At 44.4% G+C, this 27500-nt stretch overlaps 1 protein-coding gene across 4 annotated transcripts in view; it reads right to left on the bottom strand.

Moving 5' to 3' along the window:
* Window positions 1-3499: 3499 nt before the first annotated feature.
* The window catches only part of LOC121690393 (NACHT and WD repeat domain-containing protein 2), a 55302-nt gene continuing 31301 nt past the window's right edge, over window positions 3500-27500 (bottom strand). For 3 of the 4 annotated variants that reach the window (XM_042070921.1, XM_042070920.1, XM_042070919.1), the window contains exons 5-9: window positions 21802-22062; window positions 18853-19003; window positions 14233-14522; window positions 12334-12633; window positions 3500-7906 (exon numbers count right to left, since the gene is read on the bottom strand). In XM_042070921.1, the coding sequence (XP_041926855.1) occupies window positions 3977-7906; window positions 12334-12633; window positions 14233-14522; window positions 18853-19003; window positions 21802-22062 (4932 nt within the window). In that variant the 3' untranslated portion in view covers window positions 3500-3976. The remainder of the gene's footprint in view (window positions 7907-12333; window positions 12634-14232; window positions 14523-18852; window positions 19004-21801; window positions 22063-27500) is intronic. The other variant, XM_042070922.1, reaches the window with a different exon arrangement.

Below are 27500 nucleotides of genomic sequence, written 5' to 3'. Positions count from 1 at the left end.
AACTCCTGGAGGATTTTCTCTGTGAAGTAAAATTCCAGAAAGTACATTGAGTCATATACAAAATACAAGGACATATTTTTTTCTCCTTGATTACAGACTGCGACCAAGCTGTACATTCTAATGAATAATATCTGCCTCTCTGTTGTTTAAACTATTGTGCTTCTTGGGTGTTACGCTGCATGTGTGACTTAGTCACTCACCCTTATGTCTGACCAATCTTAGCCAATAGAACGGAACAGGAGTGACCAGGGGGAAAAGAGAAATGGTAGCCTATATATGAGGGTGGAATGTGTGCGATAAGGCAGCACTGGATACAAGTGTACACAGGAGTTCTACAATGGTTCACGGTTGGTTCTGGCTCATTCCACTTTGCGGTGCCACATCTTAGGGTGGCTGAGTGTGTTTACATAGCCAGATGAAGCACGGCAGTGTGGAGCCTTCACAGTTTGCATTGTGGGAGGAGGAAACATCTTAGCAGAGGTGTCTTTTATTTTCTCAAGGATTTACAGTACTCCAGAAGAGTGAGCATGCCACCTCCCTGATATCACAATGAGGGGTGTGGTCAGTGGAAGGGGTTACCAAGGAGATGGCACACACTTCCCCCATTAGAGCGTGGGCTTATGGGAGGAATTAAAATGGTCGCCTAAAGCAACAGGTCTATGTGGACCAATCTAGCTGCCCTCAATGCATTTATTGCTGCTTATATTGACAGAGGGAGAGGTACAGAGAGGCACAGCTAGAGAGACAAGGAGTGCGAGAGAAAGACTGAGCGATAAAGAAAGAAATGGAGACGGCGTGTATGCGTTTCCAAATGTTCTGTGAACAAACTAATTGTGATAGTGTCACTCAGTGTTGGGAAAATATGTCACACGCTTGTCTGCCTCCTGTGACAAACAATTACGCAGCTGTTATTTGATATGGGTTTGCTAATGCATGGGGCAGTGTGAAGTTTACAGGAAATAATTGTTTTATTATCGTTCCATGCAAGGCCGTATCCATAGAGTTAATATGGGCATTACCATGGTGCAATGTGATTATGTACACAGTATTAAAGCCAAAAATAACCGCACCCTAGACTACGCTATGACACTTTTTAACTGGATAAGTCCTTATTTTCGTCTTTGCTCCTTTCCTCACTCAACCATGCCACCCACTATTGCACTATTGAGTGTGTGGATGCTTTTCTTGGTGTGTTTAATCGTGCCTGTCTGTCATCTGTCATCTCTTCAGTCTCAATAGAAGTTTCTAGAGTATGACTCACTCATGTACAGTACATGACAGAGATGATGAGCCAGTGACTGATAAGCCAGCTTGTGTGTCTGTGAACCTCACAGACAAAAGGCCAACTGTAAATGTGTGTGTGTGTGTGTGTGTGTGTGGGGGGGGGGGGGGGGGGGGGGGGTCCCTTTAAAGAACAAAATCTGTTTTTACCAGTTTTGTAACCTTGCATGTGCATTAGGGGTGCATTTTGAGCAAAGTTGAATATTATAAAAATATATTTTGATTATGACCTTGGTACCATGAAATCACATCACACACACAACAAAAATCTTTCATTAAAACACAACTAGGGTGTGTTACGAGCCGCTAAACCACAGATAATTGCCATCTGGACAACATTTTCAGAATGTATAAATGCTTCTAATCTATAAAGATCTGCGAATATCATATAAGCCTATGTGATGTAATTGATATGTATTGTGTGCATATAGAATATTATGTATACACAGACATATGTATGTAATATCAGCAATTAAAACAGTAGCAAAAAAATCAGGTACCAGAAAGCAAAGTTTCGAGGCAAAAGAGAACTGTTTTATTACATTAAAGTGTTCCATACAAACAATGCATACACACTAATCCATATTGCTTCAGACATGTTTTTTTCCATAACACTCCCAGATAAACAACTCTGTAACAAAAGTTAAGTACAACATTTATGAAAATATAAATCTCTAAAGAGGAAATTCAGTCCTGACAGATACAAAGAATACCATAAAAACATTCAATACCAGTCATGTCAACTATGTGTTGCAAACAAGTAAGTTATTAAAATCATTCAAGATACAGAACATACAAGATACTGTTTACTGGCTTTCATAAGGACACATTCAAATATACTCTAAAACTGGCATTCCCATATAATATAAGTGGACTTCATCTTCTTAAACCTCTTAGCAAAGATAACACGTTTCTCTGTATCATCACTTCATAGAATCACATTAGAAACATACAGAAATTCAAGACAATTTTGGTCGTGATATGAATTACCTGTGAGAAAATGGGATAAAACATTCAGAAACCAACAAAAGAAAAAACTCAACAGAACATAATAGAATAGAACTCAACAGAACAGAACGGAACCGAATAGAACAGAACAGAAAATATTGTCAAGAACTTTGGCAAATATCCTAGAAGTTCCTTAGATTTGGAGAGCATCTTTGTTCTTTGGGGGGAGGGGGGGGGGGGGGTTCTTAAAGCTGTATACTGCTACAGGTGAATTGATGTAGGGCCAATGTCGCAACAACCAAAGAGGTAAACATACAATTATACGGAATAGCCCTTGGAAGTATTTTCCACTGATCTGAGAGGAATAGTCAGAGCTTTCTGCAGTAGTGACTGCTTTTGAGTGGTTGATGGAATTAGACGTTCTGGGAATCCAAATCTAAACACAGCATTGCCAAACTGAAGGCAGACATGAGGCGAATGGACTCAAAACATTGGTATGCAGTTAAATGGTCATATTTGTAAGATCACAGATCACACACACACACATCCGTACAGTGCTAGCAATGCTACATGAAGTGTAAAGTGCTCCTTTCAACCACAAACAAGTGTCCCTCCTCTCTCCTATCTGTATGCATTCAGGTAGTTATGCGATGAAGTCATAGAACTGGGCTGACCATAACTTGCAAGCATTTAAGGCGTTGATACTTAAGGTAAGATGCTACACTTAATGCACATTAGTACTTTTGTTCACTTTTGACCCCTCAAATCTCAAATTGGGCTTTGTCTGCAGCTTTTTACGAAGCTCTCATCACAAGCCTGACCTGAATTTCCCCCAATCGACCTTTGACCTTTCATTTGTGTGGCTGGGAAGAGCCTTCCCTTGAAAACGGATGATGTTATTCAGATTCTCTGATGTCTTGTATCAACCGAATTCCTAATGTAAGCCTGTCATTATGACAGTGCTAGGTATCAGTAGATTTTGTTTAGAAATTCCCTGCATCTTTATAATAATTAATCTTAATAAAAGGTAAATAATATTAATTGCCTAAAATAAGTAAAGAATACTACTCATAATAAAACAGTTGAAATCCAGGCACTCACTTTGATTGCATTAAGCACAACATAACATTTTAAGGAGTTGCACAATTTGCAGCAGCCAAAATAGATATGTACATATATTTATAATTTCCTTTTTTGTACAGTACAGAGACATTGTCAATAGAAATGAACGCACATAAATATAAAACAAATGCAAAAATGGCAGCAATTCTTTTATGGCTACAAATATATACTAACATCTACATATGAATCTGTATAAATTAACAGTATGGCTTCATGAGACCATTACAATACTTCTGAAATGTAGGGTATTCATCACCACATCTGAAATAAAAACAATGGCTTTTGGAACAACAGAGATATTTCTAAACTCTGGTCATGTAAATGCCAGAAGTGTGTCTGCACATACAATAATAATAATTATATATAATTATATATCTTTATTTGGAACCCATGAGGAAAAAAAAGAATCACTTTAATATTATTTTCATGAACAGTCTTCAGATGACAAATGTAATAAGATAATAGCTTTTGTGAATGAAAAGTGGCGGATGAGTGCAGCGTTACAGTTAGCCCAGAGGACTACGTGGTGCAGCTGAGCCATTAAGGTTGGCTGTAAACGAGAATCAGCTGCCTCCTTAGCTGCCTCCTTAGCTTTCTCACTGACACTGTCCATAGGAGGGCACCATCACTGAAGCAGCTCACTCTTCTTGGTTGGTGTGGTGGTCTCGGCCTCGCCTGAGTCGGACAGGTTGATGGGGCTATCCCTGGAGAAGACCTCTGTGGACTCCCGCCAAATGCAGTCGGAGATGGTCTTGAAGGCATGGGTGCTGCACTTGGGCCGGACCTTTTGTGCAGCGTTGTTGACGATCTGCCGGCTGTTGGACGTGGCGATTTTGATCTTGAGGGCGGCGTCGACCCGGTCCACCACGGTGTAGGTGCCGATGCTGCCGTCTTCGAAACCCACTATGATGTTGAGCGCCCGCTGCGAGAGGCACAGGAAGGTGGGCGTCTTGTAGAGAGAGCATGTGCCGATGCTCTTGCCGTCAGCCAGACGCATGACAATCAGGTTGGACACCACGCCTGCATCGTCGTCTTCCTCGCAGTTGCGGAAGCAGATGTACACGAGGTACCGGCCGTCCCTCGAGAGCTTCTGCCGCCATATGATGCCTGCGGCATGTACCAATCGGAGCTTCCCACTGTGGAGGTCCAAGACGTTGATGTTCTCGTCGCCCTTGGACACGATCCCTAGCTTGCCATTGGGCGAGATCTGGAAATCCTCCAGGTTCTTCAGGAAGTTGGCCGGCATCTGGACACGACGGCACACAGACTCGTCTGCTACACTCCAGATAAACACAGTCTCAGTGGATGTGATGAAGACCACATAGTCTGGACAATCAGGGATGAGCTTGAAGTTGACAATGGTAATCCCGTCGTCACAGATGAACTTCTTGGAGACACTTCCTGACCACAGGCTGACAGCAAGAAGCTTGTTTTTGGTAGTGCCAACCAGGAAGGTGTTGGCGGTGGTGATGAGAGCGTGCTGGAGGGTGACCAGGATGTTGCACACCTTGTGCCCAGTGGCCAACCTCCAGACACGTGAGGCATTCTGCTCGCACAGCGAGACCACAAACTGGTCGTTGTGGGTGATAAGAAGCTGGGTTATCTTCTGCCCGTTGATGCGGAAGATGTTCTCCCCCGTGGTGGTTTGCCAGATGTACTGGCTGGACTTGTCATCAGAAGTCACCATAAGGTCACCAGAGGTGGTAAGGACACAGTTCTCCACAAGGCCTTCGTGTTTGAAAACCATCTCAATGAAGCCCGTGTTGAAGTTCCACTTGTGAATGGACTCTGAGCCGTCCATGGTGTAGATAAAGTCTTCTCGGCCTGAAAGCTGCAGGTTTAATATGCGCTTCCCTGTCTTGTCTATGTTAGACATGGCTGTTATAATGTCAATGTCCCAAACTGACAGCACACCACTGCTGGCTACCGACAGTAGCAGGTTATGATGGGTGGACTTGATTAACTTGACAATGGCTCCAGATATCTCAATTAGACTAGCCATACATTGGCCACTGTCCCTCCGCCACACAAAAATAGATGAAGTGTTTTCCATGGAAGCAACAATACTCTGGCCATTTTTGGAGAGGACAGCAGCCACAAATCGTTCAGTGCGCTTGGCTTTGAACTTCTCCACCATCTTCCAGACTTTGGTATCCAGAACTTCGATGCTTCTTGCTTTGCAAATGAGAATGGAGCGTTGGTCCTCAGATAGCTCGATCCCAACAACTTCACTATCATCCCCCCTGCAATCATAGTCCTCCATGAGACGGGGGTTTGTGACTTCTTTTGTGTTCCACACCGACAAACTCCCCTCATTGTCAATCATTACCATCTGGTTAAGGGTGTCCAGCACCAAAATGGACTTAACAAAACCGCCTGAAAACTCTGACGTCATGGTGGCCAGCTTGTCCCCACTGCCCAGGTGGAAGATGGACGTGGTGTTGAGGTATTGCCCACAGAAAGCATACATGCCATCTGGAGAGCACTGCACACAGGTGACCTCATACCAGCAGTGGAACTGGTACAAAGGCCAGCCGTACACCAAGTCAATAACATTCACCTCTTTGCTGGCCTCCAACCAAGCCAGGGCATGCTGGCTAGATAATGTAAACCCATTGATGAAGGCAACCCCTCCAGTGACGCCGAGATGCTTGGAGCACTTGACCTCCACCTCGGAGAGCAGACAGGACTTGTGATTATCGTAGATCAGCAGGGTGTTCTTGGTGGTCGCCACCACCAGGTACTTCTCATCAGTGGTGAGGCGTATGCCGAGCACGACGGAGCGTGCCGTGTCGATCTGTCGGAGGAGCTGCCTGCTCTCCACGTCCCACGTGCTCACAGAGCCGTCCTCCAAGGCCACGATGACGATGCTGGGGGCCAGGGTCGGGATGATTTCCACAATCTGCATGTAGCTGGAGCAGAGGGGCAGCCTCTCGGGACTGTAGGTGACATCCATGGACGAGTGCAGGGGAACAATGGAGCAGTATTTGGGGCCGTCCTTGTCACACTCCAGCAGGAGGTGTCGGAGCTTGGGGAGGGATGTCACCACAGGAAGCAACCTCTGCTGAAGTTCGGCGGACAAGGAAGCCGGGTTACGCGTCACCTTGACCTTAATGCTGCGCAACGTCGTGGCCAAAAACTTCAGCTCTTTTTCCTGCGAGTAACTGTAGGCTAGGTCAATGTCTGTAAGCGCCTTATCAAAATGTCCTATTTTGATCATGGTGTACAGCCAGCTAAAGTTCATGATGACCCCGTACATTAGGTCATCAGTGCGCCCACTTCGAGTCAAGTGATACACTAACTCTGTCATCTTCCTGTGGTTGACAAAGAAGATGTCTGGCTCCAAGAGGTTGCACTGGAAAACCCAGGGCTGCTCGGGAGTCTGCCGATCGTAAGAGTACTTGTCGGCACTGCCTTTGTCGTGACCGTGCTGTGATGGGTGGTGGTGATGGTGCTGCTGCTGCTGCTGCTGCTGCTGTGGGTTATTGTGATGGGAGAAGTGGGCGAAGTGATTGTTGTCGCAGTGGAAAATCTTCTTCCGGCCTCCGGCCCAGGCCCCCAGGAAATACTCCGCCAACAAGCTGTGCATCTGGTGGACGTCCTCCTCGTTGCTGAGGTACAGCTTCAGCGCGATCAGGTGCAGGTGCCTGTTGGCCCACACCATTAGCGTCACATTGCGCACCTGCCGTTCGATCAGGTAGCCGTCGAGTTCCTCCCTCAGTCGGGCAATGAGGTCATAGGAGACCCTGAGTGGGTTCTTGAGGTTGGAGCTTACCATGATGTCCCCCAGGACGCTGTTGTCCAAGGAGAGGATATCTTCGAGCTCCATCTCGGTCAGCCCAGCTTTGGACATGGTGATGTAGCCCAGTGCCCGGAAGACAAATCGAGAGCCAAGCTTGTCCTCCACGGAAAAGAAGAGCCGCTCGATGCTGTCGTGCACTGTGGCACTTAGCGATGTGTCGTCTACGTCTTTGTGTGACCTCCAGTTTACCACCTCCCGGTAGATGAGATTGACGAACATGGGCAATGTGCATTTGGCCAGCGCCTCATTGACGTAGATTTGCTGGCCTGAAGTGACCTTCCTCTTGACACTGAGGAGCTGCTGCTTGAGTGTCTGGCTGCAGGCTTTGCGATCACGCTGGATTAACTCCACATACCGGAACTCGTCGTGAACGAGGCTGCGGAGCTTCTGGAGAATGCCGTGCTTGTTGGGCAAGGTGGACACTACGATCCGAACAGTGCGGGGCAAGTGTGCGGGCAGCCACCATAACTTCCGAGCCTCGTCAGCGTCCGAGAGCTGCTCCAAAGCATCCAAGACAATGACAAGTGGCCGGTGGAAGGACGACTCGCCCAGCAGGTTGACCAGCAGCTCCCTCATCTCCTGGATCTTCTGGGGCAGGAAGTGGATCAAGCAACGGTAGTTGATGGCGATCTGCTCGCAGATACTCTGCAGCAGGGTGCGGAGGTCCGTGGAGAAGTCGGTGGTGCCGATGAAGCGAACGATGACCACCGGGTCCGTCTCTGGACCCATCTCCTTCTGCAGCCATGAGTATGCCTGAAAAACATCAGACAGAGGACAGATCTGGTTAGCAAACCAGCCAAGCACTTAATGAAGCAATTAAATCTCAGACCATCTTAACAGAATCATTTCAATCCTCTACCAAATTATAAAAGCCATTATTCTTACCAACACAGGGAAAATAATTCATGGGATATTTTTAGAGAAGTCATTTCAAATGATGGCCTTTTTAAAGTGGAGCGTAAAGTCTGAAATATAGTGGACATTCCTGAAGCACATGTTCAGTTATATGCAGCGTAAAACAACTGCCAGCACTCATAAAACACTAACTAACCGAGAAATCATTTTATAAACCGAGGAACGGCTCTCTTGTGGTACAGAGGGATCTGTGTTAAGTCACGTCACGGGGTGTAAACATAGACTTGTGTATTGTTTAATAATTCCAGGTACCCTTTGTGCTCCAGGCGGGGGCTACTTAGAAATGCTGCCCCATTGAATTGGAGATGTGTGAACAGGATGCATAATACATAAGGGACACGAACTTCAAGAGGCAGGGGCCATTCGCCAACAAAAAAAAATCAAAAACTTCAGAAAACAGAACTGTAAATGAATGTCCTTGACACAAGTAATAGCTGTGTGATTTCTTCAGCGATAGAACTTTTTGGTAATCAATAGCAATCTCTCACTCCCCTCCCCACTTTCCTATTTGTATTCATGAGTTGACCAAATAGCTCTCTCCCAGAGTGGTCTTGGGAAATAGTACAGATAAATTATTGTCTTCCGAGAAATTTCCAGACTTTTAATGACAGACCCGGGAGCTTTCTGACCTGAGGGGGTCCTTAACCAGTGCTTACATGGCGTCCCATGCCTGGTTAAGAAATTCAATCTCTGAACATGTGTGCAGGGTCAATGTCAATGGTATTCATGCGCAGATGTGTAAATCTGTGTATAAGTGTGGATGGGGAGAGAGGGTGAAATTGTCATTCGGTGTGTATTTGTGTATGATGTGTCATTAGTTTGTACTAGCATATGTGTCAACATGGTTTGGGATAAAGCTGTGGGTGAGTGGGTGTTTTTATAGAATATATAACCTATGACCAGAAGGATTTTGTGTAAGTGTACATTTATACATTATGTACAGTATATGTGCACACAGTAGTGTGTAACTGTGTGCATTTAAGTGTATTATCATTGTATTGACATCTGTGTAAACATGAATGAATGTTTCAACAAATTAGTATTTTTGTGTAAATATGTGTGTGTGTGTGTGTGTTTGTGTGTGTGTGTGCGTGCGTGTGTGTGTGTGTGTGTGTGTGTGTGTGTGTGTGTGTGTGTGTGTGTGTGTGTGTGTGTGTGTGTGTGTGTGTGTTCTATAGGTTACATTCCACAGATTACATACATTACATACATTAAAGAATATCTGCAGGTTTACTGCATGGGTTGTACTTGCACGTACAGTACAGCGCCTTGCAAAAGTATTCACCCCAATGCTAAAGCTGACTAAAAAGAGGAATAAAAAATCATCTTTTGGAAATTGATTTTAATGCCTTATTAAAAATGAGGAAAAATCCTTTAAGGACACCAATTTCTTTGTGAATGAATAATGTATCATAGATAAATAAATGTTCTTCTTTAAAATACAGGGTGCAAGTATACACCCCCCTATGTTACAGTTTTTCTCGATTGCTTTTACCTGCTTAAGTAAACTAGAACCCACTTGGTCTTCATGACTACTTTCTTTGCACAGCAGAAGTCATCTCTTGCGAATGTGTTCACACATTTTCATTGGGTTCACACATTTCTCACACCCTTTTGCAAAACAGTTAACACAGGTGTCATTCAAAAGCCCCAAACTCTATTGGTTTTCCCATGCTAAACAAAAGGAAAACATCTTTTCACAGGTGGTATAGATTCCTTGCATAAGTCTGAATTTCTGATACACCTGTGTGAAACTCCACAATTCTTCAATCAGCAATCATTCATTCTACATAAGAGATGTCTGTTCTGTGTTGCTATTTGCAAGTATGGATCTAATGCACATTTAGACAAAGTACTGTATTGCCTATTTGGTGGAGAAAACAGTACAAAAGGTCTTTACGTCTATTTCGATGAAAGTTGTAGTTCAATGAAATTTACAGTATCTTGCTAGGTGTTTGCTGTATGTCTTACATGTCAATGACAGTTACATCTTGGGAGGAATGAATAATTTGTTTTTTTATTCAGTACATTTTGTCTTTTCAGAGTTATTTTTCTGATACCAGAAAAATGAGAAAGTAATGAAACAGACATAGCAAAAATGCTCATTTTGAGAACTAGATTTTGCATTTTGTTGCCCAGTGTGTAATGATTGATTAAAGAGTGTTTTTGAATTGGCAACAAGTTGTAGTGTTTGAAGGCAAGATTTGCTTTTGCTGCATGTTTTAAGTGTTTTGAGAGAGTAACAGCCTTTTGCAAGCAAAATATGTCATTTTGTCCAGAGTGCTTTTGTTCAGACACAGGTGTTAACTGTTTTGAGAATGTGATGTCAGAGTTGACACAGGTATCAAAACGATTGAGAAAAACTGTAAATTCCCATAGAGGCAGGCAGATGTTTATTTTTAAAGGACAGTTATTTCATGGATCCAGGATACTATGCATCCTAAAAAAGTTCCCTTAGCCTTTGAAATTAAAATAGCCCCACATCATCACATACCCTTCACTATACCTGAGACTGGCATGGTTTTATTTCAGTTAGCCTATTAGCTGGTTTGATTTGCATTGAGCTCATGTAAATCAAGTGGTGTGTTTGTGTGTACACATGTGTGAAAGAGATGGTGTGTGTATGTGTGTGTGTGTGTGTGTGTGTGTGTGTGTGTGTATGTGTGTGTGTGTGTGTATGTGTGTGTGTGTGTGTGTGTGTGCTCATGTGTGTGGGAGAGATGGTGCGTGGGTGGATGTGTGAGTCCTGGGAGAGATAAGAGAGACTCCAGGTCTCTGAGCTCATCTTGTGAAAACTAACATTAGAGGCCTGGCGCACAGACAGGTTGCTAATGGCAATGGGAAATGTCAACTGCACTCCCCACCCTTTTCTCCCCCAGCTCTCTCTCTCTGTGACACACACACACACACACACACACACACACACACACACACACACACACACACACACACACACACACACACAAAAGAACAGACACGCAGTGAATCTCCCCTGAGGTCAATACTGGAGAAACCAATAATACAAATCATACAGTATGTTATACCAGCTGCACAGCCACATGTGTAATGCAGGGAGTGAATATGTAGCAATTGTTGTCATCTCTGTGTGTATTTCTGTGTGTGTGTGTGTGTGTGTGTGTGTGTGTGTGTCTCTGTGTGTGCTCCATTACGTTACTTTAATGTAACCTTTAGGCACATTACTGGTAATCTCTATAGTAGTAACCTTTACATACATCCCCATACTGTACATTGTCTGCTCATTATAGATTCTGTGTGTGTGTGTGTGCGTCTGTGTTCTGACTGAATCCAGTCCAGATGCATGGCTCTTCCTTCGTGCCTCTGCAGTCTGGGCTTGGTTTGGCTGCTCTCCTGAAACAGTGGAGCGGTGCAGGGTGGTGCGCTGAGGATGGCTCTCTGGCTGTGCCCCATGAAGCAAATCACATCATCTTAAATGAGGATAAGGCATCAAATATTAAGGTATGAGGAGACAGGTTTGCTGCAGGAGGCACGTGGACGTAGCAAAAGGCCTCCCCTGACAACACCACCCTGATGCACCAGGCTCAGGCAGATGGCCCAGAGTTAGGACAGAGCTGCACACACACACACACACACACACACACACACACACACACACACACACACACACACACACACACACGCACACACGCACCCTATATAGAGATACTATACTTACTATACCATTCTATTGCCTGTACAGACGTGCTGCAAGTGTCTTCTACATGCTCCTACACACATGCCTGGAAGACACTCACACTCCACTGCACACACATGCCCTGACTTCCATGTGTGGACAGAAATATGGTCATTTTACATCGTGTCTCTCTCTCTCCCTCTGACAACCACACACACACACACACACACACACACACACACACACACACACACACACACACAAACACACACACACACCCACACACACACAAATGCCCTCACATCAGCACAGATGATCAGAATGGAATGAGTCTCAAGTATCCCCCCACTCTTTCTACTCGTATAACACAAGACATAACTCCCATGACACACATTCACTCCCAGTGCACACATTCACTCCCAGTACACACTAACACCAGGGAGGGTTGAAGCGAAGCGAGAGGCTCAAATGTTCGACAACTTCCGCATTCTATTTTTCACGAGGGGGAAGCCCGGACAAATCCTCCCAAAATCTCCCTTTTGCTCCCATAAAAACAACTAACATTGCTCTATCTTGGTTAATAATCAAGGATCTTGGCTAACAGCCCCCTCACCTCCTTGGCCACTTCGGCGAGCAGCAGCGTCTTGCCGCTGCAGGGCCCCCCATACACCACCAGGGGGCTCATGCGGCTGCCCTTCACCGGGTAGAGGTACTCCTGCACCAGGTCCAGCGCCTCGCTCTTGTACTCGTAGATGGACGAGAAGGTCTTGCAGAGCGACAGGTGCTGCAGGAGCTCGTCGTACATCGGGTCCGTCTCAGCGTCGAAGTTCTGCTGCACCGTGGCCTGGATGATGTCCACCATGTCCTCGTAGAACTGCTTGCACAAACCCTCCACATAGTGGCTCTCCACCTCCTACCAGAGACAGGTTGAAGCGATTAGTCTTGTTTATACAATTTTATAATTGTTTTATAAAATCGGCTCTAGGAAAAAGATATCCTGTTATGTATCCAGAGCCACATTCATAGGTCTAGTGAGAAATTGAGGGATTCGAGGGGATTTTGGATTTAGCCATTTTTTAGCCATTTTTCACAGAATCATTTTTTAGCATGTGAAAGACACATGGCACGTGGAAAAAAAACTGATAAAGAAATTCTAGCTTTTTAAAGACCCAATGCAAAACATCTTTTCTAAGGCTCGTTTCCCAACCTTGGGGTCAGGATCCCATGTGAAGTCGCCTGAAATTCAAATGGGGTCGCCTGAGATACTGGGTCTCTCACAATTGACCAGTACATTACATAAAAATATACATAAATTAAATGTAAAAAATATTAAAAAACCCATGACATCCAAGTTAAGTAATGGATCCTTCATTACAATCTAGCTAAATAAAAAATAAACGTAGACAGCTCGCATGAGATCAATGTTTGAAACAAAGTAGCAAAACAACCAGGCACGCAAGGACATTTGAGGAAAGTCAAAGTACCACTCTCGTCTGGATGTTACAGCAGAGATGAGCTATCTCTCGCAATATGTGAATGTTTGGGATCGCCAACGTTTTGTGCCCTTAAAATAAGGTCACCTGCCAAAAAAGGTTGGGAATCCCTGGTCTAAGGAATCACATATCAAGATTGTTGGGTGTTAACAAATCAGTATGTAAGATATTTACATATTGTAGCGCCGAGGCTATTTGCCTCCGTGTTAGACTTTCCCCTGTGTTCCCCTGTGTCTTCTGTTTTCCCGGTGTGTGTGTGTGTGTGTGTGTGTGTGTGTGTGTGTGTGTGTGTGTGTGTGTGTGTGTGCGTGTGTGCGTGTGTGTGTGTGTGTGTGTGTGTGTGCGTGTGTGCGCGCACGCACGCACGCACACGCGCGAGTGTTTGTGTCTCCCTCTCCCTCCTGTCATAGAATGTGTCAATGAGTTCTGATGTGTTTTGATTGGGGGGAGGTGTCTGGGAGGGAATATTTAGGGGCTCAGATAGGTTAGCGATTGATAAGGGGAGGGAATAGGATAGGGGGTTCTAAGACGTCTAGTAAGTTTAGTCAGAGTAGAAGTGGATTATGTGCGAGTGAGTTGTATTGTGAGCAGAAACTGCTTACAATTAGGAGTGACAATGTGAAAAATAGCCCTATTTACTGAAATATTTCGAGTTAGACAAAAGTATTCTTGGAAAAGACTGTAATAAAGAAAAACACAAAAATATTAGATCTTTAGTACACAGTATGCACGTGAATTTAGGGAATTAGTGAGAGGCCACATACGTCCCCAAATCCATTTGGATGGGAGCAGGATTGAAACCCTATTAGTCTACAAAAGATATGAGATGATCTGCACAACAAGGAGTTCCCATATATGTTTTTTATTTGCAGTTTCGAGTCTCACGACTCTTCCTCAGACTAGCCTGGTGTAGTCTGGTGTGCGGATCATCTCTTATCTCTTGTATACAGTACGTAGATTTGACCTTAAAATCGGAAAATTATGAAACTGACTGCCCGTGGTCCCATTCCCATTCGTACTTGTGAGTAGCCCAGCTTCATGTCACAGTGTGTGACGGAAGAGTAGACGCGCAGGTTGGACGCCGCCACCACCGTGGGAATGAACTCGTCACGGACTTTGAGCAGCCGCTCGTATGCCTCCTGGTTACGCATGACGCGGTCGGCGTCGGTGATGATGTCCATGTAGCGGGCCATCTCAGGCAGCTTAGCGTGCCGGTCGAAGTTGGCGATCTTGCGGATGTAGCACACACACTTCTTCAGGAAGGCCGGCGTCTGCTTGCCCAGTGCGAAGTCCAGCTCGTCTTCCAGGGCTAAAGGGAACAAGAGACAGAGATGTAAAAATGGCGTAATGAAGACGTTTTCCCACCTGTCGTTTCTGTCTGAAAAAAATTTAAGCTTGTTGTTTTTCCTTTCGTTAAAAATGAACCATTTTACCGGCTAAGCCTCTTGTCTTTCAAATAAAATAAGTCTGCCGTAGAGAAGAAAAAAGCGGATTTGATGTTTAGCCAGAAAGAAATGACGCAGCTTTCTGGCACACGACTCTTTAAGCAAGCAATTAGATAGGTTTCCCTAAGCCCTGTTTGAAAATTTGTGAGTAACAAAAGAGAGTATTTGTGTTTGTGTGTGTGTGTGTGTGTGTGTGTGTGTGCATGTGAACGTGTTTGTTAGGTGGCGGAGGTGGTGGATGACGGCATGTTTTTGATAGGATCGTTTAATCCCACATCTCGGCGTTTTATCAAAGACCTCCAGACAGGGATGGATTACTGCACGGGCCTACCGGGCCCAGGCCCGGGGCCCAAGGGGTCAGGGGGCCCTGAAGCCCAAGCCTTTGCATGGAATCATTGCCTCAATATCAACAAATCAGGATGTAGGTATTGGCCATCCCCAAAATGCACCAGAATACAGGAAATCACATCAAACAAATTAAACATTTTCTGGGGGAAGACCCCCAAACCTCCCCTCTCACATGAGCGACAATTAGTGGGGGGCCCTTAATACATCTGGGCCCAGGGGCCCTTAATGCATCTGGGCCTCAGGGGCCCGAAAGGTTCATAATCCGCCCCTGCCTCCAGAGAGAGCACCTCCGTGTATCAGCTGCCAACACCAGCTGCTCCATATCACACACGCAGCAGCCCGACTTACGATCGAGGGGGTGAGCCATGAAGGGGGGGGGGGGGGGGGTGTTTGGAGGGAGAAGTGGGGGTTGGGTGGTGGTTGAGTCTGTGCTGGGCAAGCTTACTGACTGCAGCTCAATTCTCAATTGACTCTCCTATGGATTTCCTTCTCACTAAAGAGAGAGTAAAAGAAAGAGAGAGAGAGAAAGAGAAAGAAAGAGAGTGTGTGTGTGTGAGAGAGAGAATCAGGCAAAACACTTCACGCTGCATTGTGTTCACCTGAATGGGTCTAGCAGAATACATTACAGCAAAAAAACAAAACAAAAAAAAAAAACATTCTAAAAAGGGGGGATTTGCGTTTCTGTTTTTGAGTTTGGGCCTGTGGCGAGCGGAGAGGTGTGGGAGAGACAGCGACAGATAATCCCCTGGAGGGACGGCGGCATCTCAGTAGGGGCTGCTGGCAAAGCGCTGGCACCCGTCTGAGATTCACACAGAGTGCTGGCACCCCCAAAAAACACACACGCCTGCCACCACTGCTGCTGCTGCTGCCCCTTTTGGTGCCAACCTCCTGTAGGACTATACCCACACCATCCTCGGCTTCTGGATGTGCCCACCAAGACAGGCTGCCTTCCCGACGTGTGTCCTTTATGCCTCCCCAGGTCAGATTAGGCACACATTTGCTGTCAGGCATGACTTTGTAATTCACAGTGTGGAGACGTCTCTGACACTAGAATCACCAGGAAAACAAACATTCCATTTCCAAAGCTTAATTTACATTTACATGTATTCATTTAGCAGATGCTTTTATTCAAAGCAACTTCCTGTACGTATGTCATTTATATTACAAGGCCCATTGTCCCCAGAGCAACTCAGGGTTAAGTGCCTTGCTCAAGGGCACAATGGTGAAAGCCTGGAATTGATCCCACAACTTTTCAGGCTACTGCATGCTACGGCTCCCAGTCGATATCAGAATATTCTTTGAGGGGGACATGACCCCACCAATATTCAACTATGCTACAATAGCATAAATAAATTCTATAGGCCTACGTAACAAGCCACAAGCCCTATCACGTAAATTTAGGATCTGTTAATGTTCCCATTAATTGTTGCCATTTAATGTTGTAACACCAAATCAACACTAATACTTATAGTCTATGCAAACTAAATGTACAAACTAAATATATTCCATTGTCAGTTCATCTCTTATTTCATAATAAAATTATAACATTACATTTGAGAAATCAAAGACGCCTTTTGTCTGTGAGGTTCACACAGACTCACAAGCTAGTGTTTCTGTCATAACTAACTAACTAACACACACACACACACACACACACACACACACACACACACACACACACACACACACACACTTACAGATGGCCTTGGGTGTTGGCATTTCTGAGAAAAACACAAAATCTGATATGCAGGTTTATTCATGGATAACCTACGGCAATATTCAGGTCCCATATCAGTCAACGGTTCCATGCAGGCAGGGTGTGGCATATGGATGGGGTCGTACCCTGCATGTCTGTCTTAAAGGCGGGGACTTATTTTTCTAGTAATGCGTAGAGTTTTGTTCATATCATTATAGTTATGGTTGTAATTTATTCATCCCTAATCAATTCCATCAGATAGAATAACACAAAGAGGAGAAGAACAGAGCTATGGAACACTATTACTATTTTTAAAAAGAAAACATATATAAATATACTGACATCTGTGTGATGAATTTGTATGGGACACTTTGTCCCCCCCAATGCTGACTCTATGGCTACTGCCTGGTCCTTAGCCACTACACCGACACCGCTCCATTAACATGTCTACCCAGAGACAAGCATAAAGAAATGTGAACTAAGTGTAGGAATTAATATACAGGTTTTCCCCTCTAAGACCCAACCCTAACTTCCAGGTGTCCCTGCATCTCCAGCCAAACATGGTTAGACCACAAATCCCACTTCTTTGGATAACTTCAGAACTTGCTGTTAATGCTGTCAGTACCAAAGGTGCACACTTTCAGTTCACAATTCATTATGCCTGTCTCTGGGCAGATATGTTAATTAACAGTATATGAATACATGAATATACTGTACATGCCTTCCTAGAGAAAAATGTGACGTTGAAAATATCACGGTGATCTAGTGAAAATTGAACTGGAGAGCTATAGGCAGGGATAGCCAGGCTTCCTCTTCACTCCTTCCCTGTCTGTGAACCCCGTCAGGTATCTCCAAAAACTAACCACCAGGTTTCACCCCGATTGCGTGAACCTGCTATGCTACCTCAGAACAAATGAAGATTATAAAATGGAGACGATGAGGGGAAGAGAGAGATGAGGAGTAATTGGGAGGAAACAGAGGAGACGACCCAAGGAAAAAAACACACACGTGGGTAGGATGGCATTAGTGAGAGAGCTGGTTGAGATCACTGGATTAACCTGAGCACATTAAGTCAGTTGTATTAGATCTCATTTGAAACCCCCGTGGCGCAGACACATTTAAATACGGCAAAGCGTGAAGATGAGCCCTCGTCCCAAGACTTTCTTTCATCTCCGTAAATGCTCTTTGAAGTTGAGAGTGTAAAAAAGACACATTCTGAAAAGACACTGTATAGAAACTGACTTAACATTTCCCTGGTAGGCTTAATGCTATGCTGGATCTATGGGATGACATTCGGATCAGGAAGGAGCAACATTTTTCCCCTCCAAAATCCAATCCAGTTCAAAAAGACTAAGCTTACGCAATGGACTTTAACAAAACAATGTGGGTTACACTCTGCGGCTTGAGAAACGTCTCATAAATATGAGGATGACTGGATGAAAAAATAACAAATATTATAACCTCCCTTTGATGTCATGGCTGTCATAATATTGAAGAAACTGCCTTATCCTACCATACGTGTGCCTACTGTAATTGCAAATTTTGCACCTAACTGAGAATTTACACTGTTATAACAAAGATGTTGGCAAGAGTGGAATGTGAATTAGTCCAATTCAAGTGCCTCCATCTCTGGCGTGATGAGACAATGTGTTTGACAATGCGTTTTTGTATGTGTATGATTCACTTACTCCCTAAAAAAAGAACTGAAGTGAAAAAATTACTCTCTCCTGTTGTTTCAGTGGACATAATGTGTGCGTGAAGCACTGCCGGTCTGCATTACTGCTGAATTTCTAACAATAGACTGATGTCGGATGGATGGCTGAAACATGGTGTTTGGTATTAATTAGCCTTTAGTGCCTTCCATACCTTGGCCTCTTGAATAGAATTGAAGAGAATTCAAAAGACGTTTAAACTGTAGAGAGTTGGTGTTGAGGTAGAGTATACTTATTCTTAGACTTGGCTGACTTTGGCTGATTTTTTATCCAAAGCAACAGTTATTGCAAAGACCATTCTCCCCAGAGCAACTTGGGGTTAAGTGCCTTGCTCAAGTGCATAACGGTGGAAGCCGGGAATTGAACCCACAAGGCTACTGCATGCCAGCCCAGCTCCTTACCCACTACACTACCAGAGTAGGATGTAGGTTACTGTACGTGAGCAGAGGAACTTCTTGGCCTGGACGCTCTTCATGGTGCCCTTCTCCTGCAGCTGCAGCACAGCCGTGCGGAAGATCTTCTTGATCTCGTCTGAGACGCCGCGCCACGCCTTGTCGTTCTTGGACTTGGCCGCGCTGCTCGACTCCATCTGGATGGAGAAATGGACACAGATTGATGGATGTCAGAGCAGAGAAGACTACAGGGAAAGGCAATAAGATGCAACTCAAGATGGAGCAGTGTAGTGAGAAGATAAAGACAGTTAAGGGTCACACCAACAACGATAGCTATAACAATAACGACAAAAAATGATCGTTCTAGCTAATATGAATGACTATATAATATACTGGTGAATGATATCGACATAAAAAAAAACGGTATCGTTGGGGATCACTTTCCGACCGATTTTGATAACTATAGAAAGCTGACAACCAATCAGAATCCATCAAATTTTATCCATCACATTCATCAACACAAGGAGAGACTTTCCTTATCGTTGGTCAGTGTGGACGATTTTAACGTTATAGTTATAGTTATCTTTATAGTTATCGTTCCTGGTGTGAACGAACCTTAATAAAGAGAGAAAAACATTAAATGCATGGAAAATATGGTATATGAGATAATAAAAAGCATGACGACACAATTACATGGATGTTGCTTGTCCTAAACATTTTCTGACTTTTCCCTTGTCTTATTACAAAAAGTTTAGATGTCTTCTTTGTTACATTCTCACAGAAAAGTCCCTTTATCTGCAAGTAGTCTCAGCTGCCCTACCAACTGTACATGATCATGGGACAGCCATGGGCAGTGTACCAGGCACCAGCTGAGAGGATAGAACAGAGACACACCCTGAGCTTAGGACACGCACTCTGGAGCATGTCGACCGTCACTTACACGCCGTGTCTTTGGTGTCTAGTTCCCCAGAGGAGAGAGGGAAAGAAGGAAGGAGAGAGAGGGAGAGAGGGAAAGAGGGAAGAAAAGAGAGGTAGAGGAAGAGACGGACAGAGAGAGGGGCCTGCGGAGCATGAGGAGGCTGGATGAGGAGGAGAGTTGGGTCAGTTTTCAGGCCCATCTGTAAGAGTATGTGTGTCTGTGTTTGTGTGTGAGTGTGAGTGTGTATGTGTGTGTGTGTGTGTGTGTGTGTGTATTTGGGGGGTGGTTTCTGGTCAGATGGGTACGAGGGAATAAGCACCTGCTGCCTTTTCTCATTTTACTCCAGCAGCGAGACAGGAGGAGAGCGATGATGCTAACACTACCCTTCAGCAAGCAGCAGTGTGTTAGCAGCAGATTTATGCAGAGAGAGAGAGAGAGAGAGAGAGAGAGAGACAGGCAGAGCAAGAGAGAAAGAGAGAGAGAATGAATAAGAGAGAAAGAGAGAGAGATGGAATGAATAAGAGAGAGAGAGAGAGAAGGAAGCTGGGAAAAAGAGGACAGGAAAAATGGATGAATAAGTTCTACATGGGGGTAGGGAGGGAGGGGAACAGTGATAAAAATGCAGGTGGGTGAAACTGGGAAGTTGAGAAAGTGAAAGAGAAAGAGAGGGAGAAAGAGAGAGAGAGAATGAGAGAAGGTAGGAGAGACACTGGCAAGGAGAGCTGAGGAAGGAGAGATAAAGACTGAGTGCTTGGAGGGGTTTTATTTAAAAACACAACCTGAATTTATGACTCTCGTAAAGCCTGCCGCAGGCAAACAGTGTTCTCTCCAGAGTCGGCCATTTTGAGGGCGTTCCACATAAAACTCTTGTGCTGGCAGTCTTTTTGTCCACAGTGTTTTACAGGACTTTTGGGCTGCAGATAAACAGATTGTCCTTGTCGTCAGTTGTGAACGGCTGTGAACTTAATATCACTGGCTACAACAAACGTACTGACCCTTGGAAGGTCGTGAAAGCACCAGATTTTCTTCCCCACGTTAAAAAAACATTTTATTATCACCACTTTCAAAAGACACCTGAGATTTCAGGCGCAATCCTGACTGCTTTGACACATGTGCCTTATCCTTTGTGTTGTTTATCTGTCCCACAAAAAACACCAATAAATGTATGAGTGTTCAGTGACTCCACCGATAGTTTGAATGGAGATTCAAAGGCATTAAGATTGAATGGCCGGATATTATTCACAGACATGCCCCCTAGAGACCTGAGAAGGCCATCTCTCTTTTCAACACGGACGCTCCAGCAAACTGAATACTCTATCTTCGCCATTTTGCTCCTTTACAATTCTGGTACGGAAAGCAAGCGACGAGACACAGAAATGAGAGATGAGGGGATGGAGAGATGCAGGGATGGAGGAATGAGGAAAGAACTGATGAAAAGATGGCCATGAGGGCAAATGTGTTTTGCTCTGGAATTAATTAGACAACCATTTGTGATACGATGAATGTGAGGTATGAGCATTACTGTGTCGTAAAACACGGTCACCAAAAGTACTAGAACTAGCATCACTTTTTCACAACACAAATGACCTTCAGAAGGACACAGATGGTGTAGCAATTCAACACAGTGGATTGGGTAACGGTTTTCTTTAAGCCTTTGTCATAAAACAAATATAACCATGCCATGGCAGATTTCACAACTTCTCATAAATAACTATGACAGCAAATGTCCAGTAACATAACATGTTTTCACATTCAGCAGTTGTCAAGACAGCTCTAAAAATAGCTTATAGAATGCTACAACAGCACACTAGCATATTACTGTATAACAACTAAAAGTCTGACTGGAGCTATCATAACATTCTTTTTTTCAATAACTATATGATAATAACAACATAATTAAATAACTATAGATAATAATCTATAGGTACAAACAAGGGCAACCATCAAATCACTGGACACTGTTAGTGCTGACTAACCACCTGTGATGACCACTGACAAATCGGGTATATCTGCCATAACATGTGGGATGAGATGCTTATGTCAGTCTTATGACAGAAGGATCAAGGTCAGGGTTACCCCAGAGGGCAGACAGGTGGGGAAACAGACGTAAGAGGAAGTGTCTGGGTCCCGTACTGAGTTCTGGTAGTTCTTCAGCATCTGGGCTTTGGGCTTGAGGTAGTAGGCGGGCGGCACGGCATTCTCGTCGCGGCAGTACCACTCCTCCAGGAGACGCGTGTCCAGGCCCGCCTCCACCGCCGCGTCCAGGATCATCTCGAACTCGGCCGACTCCACCTCCCCCGGCACGCGGATGCTGCCGTACTTCTCCCCCACCAGACCCTGAGAGAGAGAGAGAGGGGGGGGGGGGGGGTAAGAGAGAGTTGGATAAGAGGAGAGAAGGAGAGAGAGGGACAGAGAGAGAGAAGAGGATGAGAGGAGGAGAGAGAGCAATGGAGGAAGACAGGGGAGTAGAGAAGGGGGTAAAGAAAGACAGAGGGGGTTATTCGGGGTAAGAGGGCAAGAGAAGCAGAGAGAGTGATGAAGAGAGAGATTCATTCATCTTTTTTCAGCCTTTTTTTCTCTCCTCTCGATTCTCCTTTTTTCTTAACATTGCATGTGTTTCCTCTTTTCATGGTGTCGGCCACACAGATAAGCACATTTGATATGGAATTTCATGAACAAAAGGGTACGACGCGAACCAAAGAAACAAGAAAGAAAGAAGGAAAGAAAGAATGAAAGGAAGAAAGACAGAAAGAAAGAAGGAAAGAAAGAAAGGATGAAAGAAAGAATGAAAAGAAGAAAGACAGATAAAAAGAGCAATCCCATAGAGAGAGCGAGGCTGAGCTGGAAACTAGTGCAGAGTGTGCCTTAGCACCAGAGTAGAAGGCGGTCATCTCTCTCCCGGTCCGGCCGCATTAGTCCTTTCCCGGCTCTCTGACCTGCCTCCTCTTTTATTAAAACAGACACCTGCTTCAGGTCACTACGGCAAGAGAGAGGGCACACACTATGCGCCTGGCCAAGCTGGCTTGGGCTGTCCAAACAGGGCATGGTTAATAGTGCATGGGTGAGCAAGCCCATGCCTTGCAGGCTTTTACTTTCTCTGTGTTTTTTTCTTTTTTTGGTGTGTGTGTCTGTTTGTGTGTGTGTGTGTGTGTGTGTGTGTGTGTGTGTGTGTGTGTGTGAAGGGGGGGGGGGGGTAACCTTTCAATCAGTTTCTAATTACAGCTGGGAGAGAGGACATTTATATAAGCCAGGGAGACTTTAAGACATTAATAAGTACTGAGGCACACACACACACATACACACACACTGGCATACAGGTACACATTCCCAGGTGTAGTGAAGCTGACATCCAACATCAGTTCAGTATCAAACCTGACTTGACCAGGCTGTCTTCTCTCTCTCTCTCTCTCTCTCACACACTCATCCTCTTCCTCCCTCATGCAACCTCGCTCTCTCTCTTTGCCAAAAGGCACATACAGAATCGCCATCTTCTGGGTACAGACCAACAGTCCTCACAGTGAAATGGATAGCTGAGTTGGAAAAAAGGCAAATGCTTTTCCCCTCAGCTACCCTTCTCTCTGGAGCCTCCCATTATGTCACCAAAGCACTGACTTTATGCAAGCTGTCACTGAATCCGGGAATGATTATCCACAGGCTTTCCCTCGTGGGGTTGTAGTTCACAAGGGTGGAAGAAAATGTGACTGTCCCTAATTTCTCTTTTCTGTGAAAAGTATCATTGTTTGATCACAGCAGTGCCCCCGACACACAGAGTGAGAAATGCCCTGGGGTCTGTTACACTAAGGTTTCAACATGCAAACATACAGTACCTTTCACTGTGGCGGCCTGGATGCATGCATGCATGCACAGACTTGTGTAATAATTCCATCTGAATCCGTTCTAACCACACAGATACAGAATGGTTATCAGTGGTCACACCGAGAGTCTCAAGCAGAGGCCAGATCAGATAAGGTTTACAAGATTATTTCCTTTCAATGTGGTAGAGTTTCATAACAAACCACTGAGAACCACGGAGCTCTGACTGTGCACACTCACTCAGGCTCAAGAACGACTGTTCATGACCTTGTACAATGAACGGTAAACTCATCATTATCGCCATTGCAATAGTGATACAACAATAATCGTGCTGTGTCTCTTCTCAGGGAAAACATACCGAGCAATGTATGATATGTACTGTATATACAGGGCTTAAAGCAATAGAAATGTCTGTGCCTGAAGTTATCAGACATTTATAAATGATGACGTCATATATACTGTTGTCTCATTGCCTATTTTCAAATCTTAAGCATACCAGCTCACGCCTGAATTCAGGCACGGTGCCTTAACACTTTAAGCCCTGTATATACATTAGGGGTGTAAAGGTACATGTATTTGCATTGAACTGTTTAGGTACAGGATGTTAGGTTCAATACAGATGCATACCGAATGTACCAAATGCCGTCTTTAACAGTAATCAACAGTAGGCTTTTTTGCTTGCGGACCATGTTTCAAAATTGAGTTACCACACAAACATGTTAAATGGCAGAAAATATGTCAGTTTAGTCAATTAATGTCAAAAAAAATAAAATAAATATATATATATATATATCTATATATCTATATATATATATATATATATATATATATATATATATATATATATATATATAAATACAATTATCCACTTCTGCATCCAAACACCCAGTCCTGTCGGGCCTGATGCCACTCTCCGTCAGAGACCTCACTGGTGACAACACCGAGCACATGCTTCTGAGAGATCGCCAAATCACTAGCACAAGCGTTTCCAGAACAATTAGCTGGCCAAAAATTACACAACTTCAGTCACGCTGTGCCATCCGCAATGAAAATATCGTAGCGGAGAGAAGTGTGGCCTAGCAAGATTGCCAGCTGATGTTATGGGCGCCTGAGGACAGGAGAGGCACGCGCAGAAGAAAGCGTAGAGAGAGAGAGAGAGAGAGAGAGAGAGAGATGGACAGATAAAGAGAGGGAATGAGAGAGGGATGAGGGAGAGGGATGAAAGAGGGATGAGGAGCACTTTGCCACAAGCACAAGTACACACTTGAAAGGCAACAGTGTTCCTCTTTGTGGTCATTACGAAAGGTTTATCGTCACAGCTACGACAAAGCTCCTTTGATCGTTCAAGTAGTACCTCTCTGTCACACACACACCCCCCACCCCAGCACTCCTACCTCCACTTTGCCTCCTCTGTGAGCCTCTATCCCCACCCCACCCCTTGCGATCGCTTCAGAGATCAAATTAAGAAAATCACTGTTTTGGTGCCACTGTTGGAACATCTGATAACAACTTGGATAAAAAGAAAAAAAGAAGAAAACTCAGGCAGATGACAGAAAACAAATGGGTCCATTCTCGGTGGCTATTTTTGGGGTTGGACCCAGGCCCAGGGCACTGACCCTCAGGTATGTTTACAGTCAGGTGTGCAAGGATCACGTGAACGCTCTCTGAAGAACCTCATCAGTGACAAGGAGTGATTCACTGGAGACAAAGTTTAAAAACCAAAGTATATGGCAGTGATACAGTGTCAAATCTTGTGAAATTTTAACCTTTACATCACAAGATATTGGCACGTCACATGTCAAGTCAGTTTTGCTTTGAACATTATTCACTATGTGGTGCCACCAGAAATGAATTGTAATGAGCTAGGCCTGATATTGAAAAAAAGAACTATGGGCCTTAACATTACCAATAATTTGTAAAAAATGAAAGAAAATGAGAATAAACCTTGAAAAACATTATATGTTTGTCTGTGGGTATGGAACAGCGGCCATTGTATTATATTTTCATGTAGTCTGTCTCTCACCACACACACACACACACACACACACACACACACACACACACACACACACATATGCACACACACACACACTCATGCACACAGCGAAGGACAGACAGACCCTTCCCTAGCAACACATTTGGTTGGCGATGTCTTCATCTCCCCGACCAGCCTTGCGGTCTGTGCTTGGGGGAGAGAGCTGAGCAGTGGGCCTTTAAGTGTTTGGAGCCGTGCCAGGGAGATTAAAGGACCATGGCCGACGATCTGAGACGCCTGTTATTTTATTTCTGGAAGGGAGCCGGTAGGAAGCCAAGGAGAAGAGGAGAAGGAGGGGGAGTGTAAGGACTTTCAAACACTTCTCCGAGCACATAGGGAGCCAGGATTTGCTAAAAAAAAAAAAAGAAACTGTTTTTCTTTTTAACAGAAAATCTTTTCCATTCTTTCACCTAAAGTGCCCTTTATAGTTCAGAATGCTGAGAGTGTAAAAAGCTTGCTCAGAAATTTAATCAATAGGAGAACATGTCTGTGAGTGAGGGCTTTTTGGCATTAATAAGAGTCAATTAATCTAACTGAAAGTTGGGCCCTCTGAGACACTGCAAATTACATTTTGCAATGTTAAAAGCAGCAAACAAGTCCCTGAGAAAAATAGATAATTACTATCTCGCTCTGGGTGATAAATGTATTGATTCAATGACTTCTTCTGGTGCAAATTAACAGTAACAAAACAAGCTGGTTTGAAGCTGAAGTTATGGCAATTAAAGTTATTAAGTGTTTATCTTTAAAATAAATAAATAAATACATAAATAAATAAATAAATACATAAATAAATAAATAAATACAACACTGTAAATGGTGGTTAAAAATCTCTCTTTCTTCTCCCTCTTTCTCCCTCCCCCTCTCTCTCCCTCCCCCTCTCTCTCCCTCCCCCTCTCCCTCCCCCTCTCTCTCCCTCCCTGCATAAGAGCCTACAGTATGCTTGACTTTCACCTTTTCCATCCTTTCATCCCTCTCACCTTGAGCAAGTGGAAAGCCCTGTAGGGAACACCCGTGTGATGGGCATTACTTAAATCTCAGGAGGCTGATGCGACAGCAGACAGTGTCACACTTGTGTGTGTGTGTACTGTGCGTGTGTGTGTGTGTGTGTGTGTGTGTGTGTGTGTGTGTGTGTGTGTGTGTGTGTGCAGGAGGGAACGACAAAAATATACAAACACCACACTGTACAAATGGACTGGTTCAATGATGAAAATACCAACAATATCACTTTCTGTAATATTCCAAATACCCCAGATATTACCAATATAGATGAAAATACTATGTATTAATATGACTATTCTAAACAGGATGTTCTTTTGATTTGTACATGGACACTTGTTTTTAACTCCAAGCTGTTGAAATATCAGCGACTTGCTGACAATATCACAAACATGGGGTTTCAATGCACACATTCTTGTGTTTGGGAGTATTGGGCATGTGCACAAACTTGTTTTACGTGGATTGCAACAGTGTGGACGCCCCATAGACGGCTTTCTAAGCATTGTCATACCATTGGCATAACAGACCAGAGTGATGTTACATCTCAAGGCATGAAGGGGGTCAGTGTGCTCAAAAGAGACACCGAAGCACATGTGTACACTTAAGATAAGCAGAACAGAAGACTGGTGCAGAGCGACAGGTGAGCTGCCTGATAGGAGACAAAGAAACAGCAAAGTATGTAGACAGACAGACAGACAGGCAGACAGCAGTCTCACTGCCAGATGTAAAAAAACTGTGCTGTTTGACACAGACTTTGACACACACACACACACACACACACACACACACACACACACACACACACACACACACACAAGCGCAGACTCTGGTATCACTGCACGCCTGGACTGGTTTAAGGACTTGTTCACAACACACTCCTGTCCCTAAGAGGTGGTATTACATCTTCTAGTGGGGAAGGGGGGGGGGGGGG

Source organism: Alosa sapidissima, chromosome 18 (assembly GCF_018492685.1).
Source record: "Alosa sapidissima isolate fAloSap1 chromosome 18, fAloSap1.pri, whole genome shotgun sequence".
Classification (NCBI taxonomy): Eukaryota; Metazoa; Chordata; class Actinopteri; order Clupeiformes; family Clupeidae; genus Alosa; species Alosa sapidissima.
The sequence above is the reverse complement of the archived record's forward strand: the minus strand, read 5'-3'. Positions and strand labels throughout refer to the sequence as shown.